Source organism: Oncorhynchus clarkii, chromosome 28 (genome assembly GCF_045791955.1).
Source record: "Oncorhynchus clarkii lewisi isolate Uvic-CL-2024 chromosome 28, UVic_Ocla_1.0, whole genome shotgun sequence".
Taxonomy (NCBI): domain Eukaryota; kingdom Metazoa; phylum Chordata; class Actinopteri; order Salmoniformes; family Salmonidae; genus Oncorhynchus; species Oncorhynchus clarkii.
The window spans coordinates 32,659,643-32,672,654 of record NC_092174.1 but is presented as its reverse complement, the minus strand read 5'-3'; the positions used below and the strand labels follow the sequence as shown (position 1 = coordinate 32,672,654).

The 13,012-nt window shown below is 42.5% G+C and overlaps 1 protein-coding gene and 1 pseudogene across 1 annotated transcript; both read left to right on the top strand.

The window, feature by feature from the left end:
• The first annotated feature begins 766 nt into the window (after positions 1–766).
• On the top strand, positions 767–3,163 carry LOC139387077 (cerebellin-1-like; annotated as a pseudogene).
• A 4,929-nt stretch (positions 3,164–8,092) lies between these two features.
• Positions 8,093–11,863, top strand: LOC139387075 (uncharacterized). Its single transcript, XM_071133061.1, has 2 exons — positions 8,093–8,382; positions 9,183–11,863. Exons 1-2 carry the CDS (start codon positions 8,197–8,199, stop codon positions 10,881–10,883), a joined length of 1,887 nt encoding a protein of 628 aa, XP_070989162.1. The 5' UTR covers positions 8,093–8,196; the 3' UTR covers positions 10,884–11,863.
• Positions 11,864–13,012: the final 1,149 nt, after the last annotated feature.

Genomic DNA, 13,012 nt, shown 5'->3' with positions numbered 1-13,012 from the left:
CATGTTGAACATCAGGAGGGAGTTGCTCCCTCACTCACTCTTTCTTTCTCACTATCTCCTGGATTGTACATCCTCCCCTGCTCCCCCACTAACAATATTCTCCTCTTCATCCTCCTCTTCATCAGCTTTTCTGGTAGCCAATGCCAAGATTCCTCACAGGTGCCCTATCTTTACCTTTCTCAATTTATCCCTCCTCCCTCCCTTTTTCATTCTCTCCCTCAGGTCTTGTGCAATGATGAAGTAGATTGGAACACACCCAAATGTCTATTTGTCCTTGCCATCCTGCCCCCTACTGCCGCAGTTGCAAACAAGCACATAATCCACAGGAGAGACATCGGTGAGAACAGAGTGAGAGAGAGAGAGAGGAAGGGAAGGACAGACAGACAGACAGATAGTGTGGGTGGGAAATAGAGGAAGCGACTGCATGTGTTCTGAATTTGGCTCTTGCTGCTGAACACTAATAACCCCAAAACCTCCTGGTTGTCAGTCCTACCTGTTGACTCACCTCTGTTTCTATTACTGGGAGAATTCCTACATAGGGTCTACACTAGGTGGGATAAGAGACTGCTGTCTTAGATCAGGGTGTTCGACCAAGTTCAACCAATTGAGGACCAAGTTCAACCAGCAAAGGACAGAATATCTATTGATTTATAAGTCGTACACCTCTTTTGCTTGAGCATGTGTATCTATAGCATGTGTCTCTAAGTAACATTCCTCCATAATTGAATCAATCACAGATTTACATTCAAAACTGCCAATTAAAAGCATGTATCCCAGGCTGGTTCATCCTTCCAACTTCGAGCCCACGGTGCTGCTGCTCCTATGGGGGCCTCTAGGGGCTCAGGCCCAGAATGACACAGAGCCTATCGTCCTAAAAGGGAAGTGTTTGGTAATCTGTGACTCCACTCCCAACTCTGAGCCAGCGGGAAATGCCCTGGGCATGTCAGTACGCTCAGGCACGGGCTGGGTGGCCTTCTCTGCCACCCGCCAGACCAACCATGAGCCCACAGCCATGAGCACCGCATCATGATCATCTACTTCGACCAGGTGAACAAATGCAAAGAAACATTGACCATATAAAGTATCACATCAGCAGGTGAAGTTGACTCATTCTGTTTCTGATTAATGAATTTCCTTTTGTTGTTGATTGATTTCTCTTTGATTGATCATTGATGAATGATTGATTTCTATACCTTGTAAAAAAACATGAGATGGCGCACATCCAGATACAATTATTGTATGTAGAGGTGCTGACTAACGGCGAATAAACTATAAGCTATAAAATAAAGAGAGTCGCACACTACATAAACTCAGGAAAAAAGAAACGTCTCTTTTTCAGGACCCTGTCTTTCAAAGATAATTTGTAAAAATCCAAATAACTTCACAGATCTTCATTGTAAAGGGTTTAAATACTGTTTCCCATGCTTGTTTCCCATGCTTGTTCAATGAACCATAAACAATTAATGAACAACACCTGTAGAACGTTCGTTAAGACACTAACAGCTTACAAACCGTAGGCAATTAAGGTCACAGTTATGAAAACTTAGGACACTAAAGAGACCTTTCTACAGACCCAGGGTTCCTGCTAATCTGCGTGAAGGTGCCTTAGGCATGCTGCAAGGAGGTATAAGGACTGCAAATATGGCCAGGAAAATAAATTGCAATGTTCGTAATGTGAGACTCCTAAGACAGCGCTACAGGGAGACAGGACAGACAGCTGATCATCCTCACAGTGGCAGACCACGTGAACAACACCTGCACAGGATTGGTACATCCGAACATCACACCTGCGGGACAGGTACAGGATGGCAACAACAACTGCCCGAGTTACATCAGGAACGCACAATCCCTCCATCAGTGCTCAGACTGTCCGCAATAGGCCGAGAGAGGCTGGACTGAGGGCTTGTAGGCTTGTTGTAAGGCAGGTCCTCACCAGACATCACCGGCAACAACGTCGCCTATGGGCACAAACCCACCGTCGCTGGACCAGACAGGACTGGCAAAAAGTGCTCTTCACTGACAAGTCACGGTTTTGTCTCACCAGGGGTGATGGTTTATCGTCGAAGGAATGAGCGTTACACCGAGGCCTGTACTCTGGAGCGGGATCGATTTGGAGGGGGAGTGTCCGTCATGGTCTGGGGCGGTGTGTTACAGGGAAGACATCCTCCTCCCTCGTGGTACCCTATCTGCAGGCTCATCCTGACATGACCCTCCAGCTTGACAATGCCACCAGCCATACTGCTCGTTCTGTGCAGGATTTCCTGCAAGACAGGAATGTCAGTGTTCTGCCATGGCCAGCAAAGAGCCCGGATCTCAATCACATTGAGCACGTCTGGGACCTGTTGGATCGGAGGGTGAGGGCTAGGGCCATTCCCCCCAGAAATATCCAGTAACTTGCAGTTGCCTTGGTGGAAGAGTGGGGTAACATCTCACAGCAAGAACTGGCAAATCTGGTGAAGTCTATGAAGAGGAGATGCACTGCAGTACTTAATGCAGCTGGTGGCCACACCAGATACTGACTGTTACTTTTGATTTTGACCCCTCCCCCACCCTTGTTCAGGCAAACATTATTCAATTTATGTTAGTCACATGTCTGTGGAAGTTTCAGTTTATAAACTCCCAGTAAATTATTGGGTAAATCACCAACGTTTCGGCATCACTGTGCCTTCTTCAGGGTGATTTCTATACCACCACTCCCCATCTCTCTTATTCTCCTGTATTAATTCTCTCCCTTTCTCTTCTTACCTCAGATCCTGGTGAATGTGGGAAATCACTTTGACCAGGAGAGCAGTGTCTTCCTAGCCCCCAGGAGGGGAGTCTACAGCTTTAACTGCCATGTTGTGAAGGCCTATAACAAACTATCCAAGTGAGATACACACCACGCATACATCATATGTAGCAATCACACATGTCTCACATACGGTTAGTTATTTGGCATTGAGACTCTGTGGTTCTTCTTCCCCAGGTTAGTTTGATGGTGAATGGGTGGCCAATGATCTCAGCCTTCGCTGGGGACCAGAATGTGACGCGGGAGGCAGCCACCATCGCAGGCCTGGTGATCATGGAGAGGGGAGACGAGACCTACCTCAAACTGGAGAGGGGAACCCTGATGGGTGGCTGGAAGTATTACACCTCCTCCGCCTTCTTGGTTTTTCCCTTATAGGGAGACAGTCAGCAGGAGGGAGAGGAGGACAGAGGGAAAGAACAGAGGGAAATACGGAGTGAAAGAGTGATACGGTGGGAAAACGGTGCGACTGAGAAAGAGATAGGATTTCACGTCTAAGAGAGGCAATTATAGATGAAAGATGGAGCGAAACAGAAAGACGTAATGAACATTGACAGCTGTGGGTATGTGAATTGTCTCATACCGTGTCCAGTTTATATGTAACTTGTCCTGTAGGATGGAGGACTGAGAGACTATTTTTGTTCAGATACCAGAGTTGATGATGAGCAGTATCTGCAATAAATGTGTATCTTTTTCATTTTCAATTTTAAAAGTAATAAGATAAGTAAATCCTGTAGCCCTTAAAACATGGCAAGACCTGAATACAACATTCGATTGACATTTAGATCTCTGGTATTTTTACCTGTCAATCTGGCCAGCCCCATGGTTTCCTGTTTTGTTTAACCTGTTTTTCTTGTGAAGGATTATATTCCCTATTGGCATGTATGTGTTTTGCAGAGTGCATACTTCTTATGAAGATTTTAAAAAGTCATATTAAAATTAATATATACATTAGCTCTTTAGAAGTCTTTCGAACTACTATGTGAATTAGATTATTATTTTTGTTTTATGCATGTTACATTAGGTTACAGAGTATTAATATTCACTCTTGTGTGCTTCATTGAACCAATATCATGACAGCTGTTTGTAAATATAGCTCTCACCACCAGAGTTGGCATGGTGGCAGGGCATTGGCAAGTGTGGAGAGCATTAGCATAGTGAATAACGGATACTCCTCATAGGGCTAACAGTCATGCACAAACAGATGGAGGCTTTGGCGAGGACACAAGCACGTCCTAGCCGGACTCCTGTGGATCAAGTGTGGTGTGCTGTCACAACTAGTCAGTCACGCTTCCCTAGTTAGGGGTTCAGCAGCTAAGCTGGTGAAACCCTATTGTATTTGTTAGCGTTTATTATTATTATTATTAGGGGTTCAGCAAGCATAGGCTGCTAAAGACCCATTTTTATTATTCCAGTTCATTATTATAATGTATACTTCCATGAGATGGTAATGCCTACAAAGGTGCAACTTAACATGAAAAGTAAAGTCCTGTGTGCCACACCCTCTCTTGCAATCCCACGCCAATTGGCCAGATGGTGGCACTATAACAAGCGATTAAAATACAAACTTTGGAAGCTCACGCCCCTCACAACGTGACCTACGGTCATGAAATTCGGTACATAGGTCTCTTTCCTCACAAGAAACACCTTTTCCTCAAGGACCCATAATGTCCGCCATGTTGTATTTCCTGCCATTTAGAATTTTGTGAAGAGCACTTAAAATTCTACTACTCTGGCACCGAATGACCAATCTAAAAGTAACTTGATACATGTCATGTATTGGCCAAGGTCTCTGAAAGCAACATTTTTCAACCTATGCAAGCACATTCAGATCAACCCCACAGTGGCGCTATAATTGGCACATGTTTATATCACTTGATCTGTTTGACCGAGTGATGAAATTTAGCACACAAGCTCAGGGACATGCTAACCTCTAACGCATGGTTTAGTTTGGTTTCAAGCTCTTTGCTCATAGTGGCCATATTGTTTGAGCTAGAGTCTTGGAAAATGTTGCGTGGGTACATGCTGTAGATGCTATGTACCAAATTTGATGCTGATCAGTCCAGCGGTCCTCAATATCATTGAAAATGTTCCAAAATACCTCAAAAGCATATTATATTGCATGATCAGTTTGATTTTGAGTTCTGATATTTGTCAAGTGTGATAAATAGTACAGAAGTAACTTGTCATAGGGAAATCCGTAAACATTTTCCTGATGGTGGCACAGTGGACGCACAGCTGAACCCCGGCAACAGAGCTTGCAGCATTAATTATTATTCCTCTACTTCTGTAAAGCCAAATTAAAATGCAAATTCCTGTGAGATTATAAGGCCTAATGCCTAGGAGGATGCAACCTGGTATGATGGTAAAGGTCCAAGGGCCACACCCTCCCCTGCAATGTCTTCCCAATCGGCCACATGGTAGTGCTATAACAATCGATTTAACATGCAAACTTTGACCCTTACCCCGTTTGACCTAGTCATGAAATTCGGTACGTAGGTCCCGCTCCTCACAATGAACAAATTTGCCTCAAGGACCCATAAGGTCTGCCATGATGGATTTTCCGCCATTTTTATTTTGTGAAAAATACTTAAAAAGCTTCTCCTCTGGCACCGAATGACCGATCTGTATGTAACTTCATATGTGGCATCTATGTACAAAGTTCTCCCAACACAACATTTTCCAGACTAGTACCAAAGACAACATGGCCGCTATTGACCAGTAAGCATTCACATGGGCGTGGTCTGTCACATAATTGCATATATATATCAGTCACGGATATTCATATTGTAACAAAACTTGGTACACATGTTCCAAACACTGTGAAGACTCAACATATTTAAGCACATCGACCACACAGTGGCACTATAAAGGGCACATGATTAAGATTAAAACAGGGACGGGAAACTCCAGTCGTCAGGGGCTGAAGAGATGTCACACTTTTTCCTCATCCTTACCAAACACAGCATATTAAAGTAATTGCATTCTAAAGTGAAGATCATGATTAGTTGATTATTGGAATCAGGTGTGTTAGCTAGGGCTGGGGCAAAAGAGTGACACCAATCAGGCCCCTGAGGACTGGAGTTGCCCATAACTGCTTTGAAATGTCATTGGAGACAGACTATTGAGTTTTTGTCCCCCCAAAAATGTGTGCCTTTTAGCTAACCCTAACTATTCTACTAACTCTTTAGCTACCCTCCAAGCTCATCATTAAGATCGGGGCCCTGGGTCTGAACCCCGCACTGTGCAACTGGGTCCTGGACTTCCTTACGGGTCTCCCCCAGGTGGTGAAGGTAGGGAACAACACCTCCACTTCGCTGATCCTCAACACAGGGGCCCAACAAAGGTGCGTGCTCAGCCCCCTCCTGTACTCCCTGTTCACACATGACTGCATGGCCACACACGCCTCCAACTCAATCATCAAGTTGCAGACAACACAACAGTAATAGGCATGATTACCAACAATGACAAGACAGCCTACAGAAAGGAGGTGAGGGCCCTGGGAGTTTGGTGCCAGGAAAATAACCTCTCACTCAATGTCGACAAAACAAAGAAGCTGATCGTGGACTTCAGGAAACAGCAGAGGGAGCACGCCCCTATTCACATCGACGGGACTGCAGTGGAAAGCTTCAAGTTCCTCGGCGTACACATCACTGACGATCTGAAATGGTCCACCCACACACACGTGGTGAAGAAAGCGCAACAACGCCTCTTCAACCTCAGGAGGCTGAAGAAATGTGACTTGGCACCTAAAACCCTCACAAACTTTTACAGATGCACAGTTGAGAGCATCCTGTCGGGCTGTATCACCGCCTGGTACGGCAACTGCACCGCCCTCAATCGCAGCGCTCAATCGCAGCGCTCTCCAGAGGATGGTGCGGTCTGCCCAATGCATCACCGGGGGAAAAATACCTGCCCTCCAGGACACCTACACCACCCGATGTCACAGGAAGACCAAAAAGATCATCAAGGACAACAACCACCCGAGCCACTGCCTGTTCACCCCACTATCATCCAGAAGGCGAAGTCAGTACGTACAGTTGCATCAAAGCTGGGTCAGAGACTGAAAATAGCTTCTATCTTAAGGCCATCATACTGTTAAATAGCCATCACTAGGTGGCTTCCACCCAGTTACATAACCCTGCACTTTGGAGGCTGCTGCCTCATATTGTGACGAACCTCCCACTCTGTCTGCCGTATTCTGTCTTTGTTCTTGTTTCCTTATTAGGATGCCGGTGGGCGGAGTTGGGAGGGTCGTCAGCTTCATGGGAAACACCTGGGCCAGGTGTCTCCCAGGATAAATAGACCTCTTCCACATTCATGGAAGAGACTCTCTCCATGCAGACACCTTTGTAGATTGTGTTGTGGTTCTTGGTGGCTGTTTGTTTGTTTTGGCACCTTTCAACACCCTGCATTATCACAATAATGCATGCAAAACACTCACTTACACTATTGATTACTGATTACACACATCATTGTATATTTTCCTTAGTTGCTTTAGTTAATAAATATATATTTTGTTACTCCTTATCTCCACGTTGTATCCCTTTGTTACGGGCTTTGAGCCGGTTCGTGACAAGATACATAGACTTGAAATCACTGGCCACTTTAATAATGTTTTCATATTTTTTGCTTTACTCATCTCATATGTATATACTGTATTCTATTCTACTGTATTTTAGTCTATGCCACTCCAACATTGTTCATCCTAATATTTATATAATTCTTAATTCCATTCTTTTACTTTTAGGTTGTGTATATTATGTGCATTTTTGTGAATTGTTAGATATTACTGCACTGTCAGAGCTAGAAACACAAGCATTTTTCTACACCCACAATAACATCTGCTAAACATATGTATGTGACAAATAAAATAAAATGTGATTTGAACCTGCTGCATAAATTCTCTTAAATCTACAACCTTTGGGGTGGCAGGTAGCCTAGTGGTTAGTGTTGGGCCAGTAACTGAAAGGTTGCTGGATCAAATCCGTGAGCAGACAAGATAAAAAAAAATCTGTCATTCTGCCCCTAAACAAGGCAGTTAACCCACTGATTTGTTCTTCTTGACTTGCCTAGATAAAAAAAAAAAACGAAAAGTTATATTTGACAAAATATGTATCCCTTCTAGAAAAAAAACTCACTATTGGGGAAGTAATTATACCCAGGTGCCACATCAATATCATCTCCTAAATTGTGATCTTACACGACTGTAATAAAGACCATTTGGAACAAAGCCACAAACAAACAGGGGGCTGGGTTACTTCGGTAGAAAGTAACCAATGGTAGTAACGCATTACAAGTAATCCGGATTACGTGGTTACGTAATCAGACTACCGCAGTGTGCTTTGTCTGTTTCCACAAATTGCTGTCTCGCTCTAAATGCAACACATTGTACGGATAAATTGTTAAAAATGGATACCAGTATGGATACCGGTACTCTTGCCACATCGTTCCACGTATGGCGATATCGACAACATTTTATTTTCAAGGAAGTAAAAGACAAGAATATAATCGTTCAATGTGTTCTATGCAAACCCAAAATCCGCATGCTGTCTACCTCCAAGAACTCGACATCAAATCTGAAGAAACATTTAGAGGTTAGTAAATGCTTTCAATTAACATGTTGTATGGCGTGTTAAAAACGCAGATTAAAAAAAATGTAACCAAAGCCCGTATCAACTTTATATACCAGCTGTGGCCTAGCTACTACTCTGCTACCATCTCTTTCCCAATAAAGAATGAAGGCTTCGCTGTGTTTTGATTGGGTGGCGGTGTATTTCGTCCAGCCCATAATACAGAGATTTCATTGGTTCCCTCATGCGTCGACATACCCCCCATATACAATAACACGATCAGACAAAAAAGTATATTGGAAATGTAATTCGAACATTCTTAAGCATTGCAATGCGTTGTCATTTTCACCTACTGAAAAATAACAACAAAAAAAACAGCAACCACAAAGACATTTGTGAAGGGGTGTGCTTCTCAATAGAGTAGCCATGTCCAAGAGCATCACATTTGTTCATTTGCTGACTGACTGATATATTTTGTGACTTGGCTAAGATTGTGTTTTGCATACAAATAAAGAAAGAAAAGAGTGAAAGTAAAGGGATCTTGATAGTTTCACATAGCCTGTCTCGTCCTATAAGTAAAGCTGGAGAGGACCGAGGATGCCACTTAAGACTTGAGATGCATGAGATGTATATCATATGGGTAAACGGGATTCTACTGGTGGTCAGTGTTTATGTGTGTTTTTACCTGCAGAAGCAATTGCACAAGGATGGGCTCTGTGTATATTGCAATAAATAGGTTGGGCAAATATTTTGGGCATTACAAATATAACAGATGTTCTGATATGTATGCTTCTGTATTAATGCATTTTATTTTTGTATTTCAGAGAAAGCATCCCAGCATGTATCTAAAGTCCCCTAAAGTTGAGATGAATGGACCAAATGGACCAACCACCTCAGATTCTCCTAAGGAGCCAAAGTACAAGAAATCCAAGCTGGAAAGCCTAGTCCATCAAATGACATCACAGCCAAAAGTGAACGCCCTGGTCTTCAACTTCATGGTGGATGATGTCCAATCGCTGTCTGTCTTGGAACAGCCTGCGTTCAGGAAGCTGATTGAGGGTTTAAGTGGAGGGAAGATGTCCATGACCCGAAATACATTTATCAATAGAATTGAGATGGCATTCTCCAAAATGAAGGATAAACTAAAGGAAAATCTGGACAGTGTACAATCAGTGTGCACTACAGCGGATATCTGGACAGCCCACAACAGAAGCTACATTGGGATGACATGTCATTGGATTGAGAAGAATGAGCTGGAGAGGAAGTCTGCTGCACTTGCCTGTGCCAGAATACGGGGCGCACACACATTTGATACAATTGCAGCCAAGATAAACGAGATTCATGTGGCCTACAATATTGAAAACAAACTTCAGGCTACTGTCACTGATAATGGCAGCAACTTCGTCAAAGTCTTTAAAGAGTTTTCAAAGGGGGACAATGAAAATGATGAAGATGACAATGTTGAATTTGAGGACGTGGGCACCATTCTTGATGGAGCAGATGAGGCCATGCACCTCTTTCTGCTGCCGCACCAGAAATGTGCATCACACGCATTGAATCTGATTGCCTCCCATGACCTAGCGCAAGCTCTATCACAGGGAGAAACTGCCCAAGTGTACTACAGCGCAATGGCCAAGTGTTCTGTAGTATGGAACAGAGTCCACCAATCCCCATTGACTATAGCAGCAGTGGAGGACATAGAGAAAATGAAATTGACTGCTCCTTGTGAGAGTCGCTGGAATTCTGAATACTGTGCAGTGGAAAAGATGGTTTCTCTCCCTGAAACAAAACTAATGGATGTTTGTGACAGCCTGGGGGTCCCAAGACTGCTATCTTACGAGATAGCATTTTTAAAAGAATATGTAGATGTCTTCAAGCCACTTGCTTTTGCACTGGACCTCTTCCAAGGAGAGCAAAAATGTTTTCTTGGACTGGTCATACCTACGGTACTCACATTGAAGAAAAAGCTATGTGAGAAGAAAACTCTTACACTCTATCTCTTCGACGTAATCAACCCTGTTCTAGAAGCAATAGATTCCCGCTTCAAACAGCTGTTTGCTAGTCTGGATGCAAAAATGGCAACAGCAACTACTCCACAATTTCGTTTGTGGTGGCTACCAGAAGCTGAGAGAGAAGACATGCATTTGATGCTAGTAGCTGAGGCGACCCCAATGGAGCTGACTGATGGTGCACCAATCGGCAGCGACGACATGCAGTCAGAAGATGAATTCTTCAGTTTCGGACCTGGGACCGGCAACAGTGACACAGAAGAGGAAGTCCGGAGGTACCTAGAGGGAACCAGCAAAAATCTCAGCTGCCTGAAATACTTCCCAAGAGTAAGAAATCTGTTCCTCAAATTCAACACCATCCTACCCTCAAGTGCTCCTGTGGAGCGCCTCTTCAGTCATAATGGGAACATTCTCACCCCCCAAAGGAATGGTCTGACTGATGATCAGTTTGAGCAAGTTCTCCTTTTGCGTTACAACAGCAAAATATGCACACAGGACAAAATATTCCCTGAATGAAAAAGGAATGGGATTTTTCTCACAGATTATGTATTAGAGGTGTATTCTTGGTTGTGTTTGTTAAGCTGTTTAAAACTAATCAAAGGCCGTGCGCACTGAGGTTTAAACAGAGATTTATGTTTGAAAAATGTTTGTCTGCGTGACATATTATTATACTCAACCAAAATATAAATGCAACATGTAAAGTGTTGGTCCCATTTTTCTTGAGCTGAAATAAAATCCCAGAAATGTTCCATAAACACAAAAAGCTTATTTCTCTCAAAATTTGTGCATAGATTGGTTTACATCCCTGTTAGTGCGCATTTCTCCTTTGCCAAGATAATCCAGCCACCTGACAGGTGTGGCACATCAATAAGCTAATGAAATAGCATAATCATTACACAGGTGCACATTTTGCTGGGGAGAGTAAAAGGTCTCTAAAATGTGCAGTTTTGTCACACAACACAATGTTGCAGGTTTTGAGAGAGCGTGCAATTGGCATGCTGACTGCAGGAATGCCCAACAGAGCTGTTACCATTTAATAGAATGTTCATGGCTGTGCTCCTGCCCAGTAATGTGAAATCCATAGATGAGGGCCTAATGAATTGATTTCAATTGACTGATTTCCTTCTATGAACTGTAACTCAGTAAAATCTTTGAAATTGTTGCATGTTGCGTTTATTTTTTTGTTCAGTGTATATATGTATGTATGTATATATTCTGAATATTGAGTTATGTACTAGTTGTTAAATGTGAACATAGTCTACTAGTTGTTAAACGTGAATGTTTACTTAATTATACTTGTCAGAACATTGAGTGTTATTTACTAGTTGTTAAACGTGACAATCTACTTTTCTTTACTACTTTGCTTAAAAAAAATGTACTCAAGGCTAATAGCCTACTTTTTACATGAGTACATTTGAAAATGAGTAACAAAAATTAAATGTAACGTGTTTATTTGTGCTTTTATTAAACATGGGGGTACCTTAAATATTTTAAAAGATGTAATGTAATTTGTATCAAGAAGTGGCAAAACTCCAGTAAATTTGACAAAATTCACAGGTTTTCCAGAAATCCTGGTTTGAGGATTACAGATATCCTGTTATTCCTTCCTGATTCCAACCAGGATTTCTGGAAAACAATGGCATTTGGGCAAAGTTGCTGGATTTTTGCAACTCCAGTATCCAGTAACTGATTTTCTGTGCTCCTACATGGCTTTGGAGACCCCAAACAGAGGAACAGGTTCACACTCACAGTTTACACACACTATCACCTCTAGGTGGCAATGTTGAGTGTGTGTGTACTGTGAGTGTGAACCTGTTCCTCTGTTTGGAGGTCTCCAAAGCCATGTAGGAACACTGAAAATCCGTTACTGGATACTAGGGCTGTAAAAATACAGTAACTGTTGGCAAGCTATCTTTCATTTAGCAGGCCACTTTTACTATAATGTACCAGTTCAGTTTGTGTGTACCAGGAAAATAAAAACGCAAGACAATACCCAGTTTCAACTTAAATAGAGAGCACCATACAGAAAATCATCTACTTGGAGCATAATGGGGCAAAGGTGAGATGAGGGCATCTCATCAGGTGGCAGTTAATGGACAACTGGGCATTTGAAATAATTGAGGTGAGGTGTCATATATTCCTCTGCTGCCAGTGATTTTGTTAGTGAATCCAGTGCTAATAATAATGTATTTGATGGATGCACCTTCTAGAGACCATCACCACATAAGCCTCAAGGTTCATTTCAGTTTTGATTTAGTGTACAGAAATAATATAATTAAGAACATTTTAAAATAAGCACTGCATCTCTGGTCTGGGCACAGCTAAAATTTTGAGTGAATAGTTATATAATTGAATCAACATGGTCACCTTTTGAAGAGACTGAAAATATAAGAGGTGAAATTGTATTATTGCCTGGATGGTTAGCAAAACATTCCCCATTATTATATACATTATGCAGGTAATAAGACATATCTTTACTTCTTATTCAAGTTATACTTTCAGTAAACTGGTGGTTACGCGTTTGTTTGGATGTTTGACAGCAAAATGCAACGTGTTGGACCTCTGAGCCAAATTGTCCCAACTAGGCCGCATTTATTGTTTTCTCAACCTAACTATGTCTATTACTGTCTCCCGCCCAGTATTCC

Bases quoted from the DNA above. Each gene is read 5' to 3' on its own strand.
- LOC139387075 (XM_071133061.1), top strand. From the start codon at position 8,197: ATGGATACCAGTATGGATACCGGTACTCTTGCCACATCGTTCCACGTA. The intron at 8,383-9,182 runs GTTAGTAAATGC...TTTGTATTTCAG, and splicing joins ATCTGAAGAAACATTTAGAG to AGAAAGCATCCCAGCATGTA.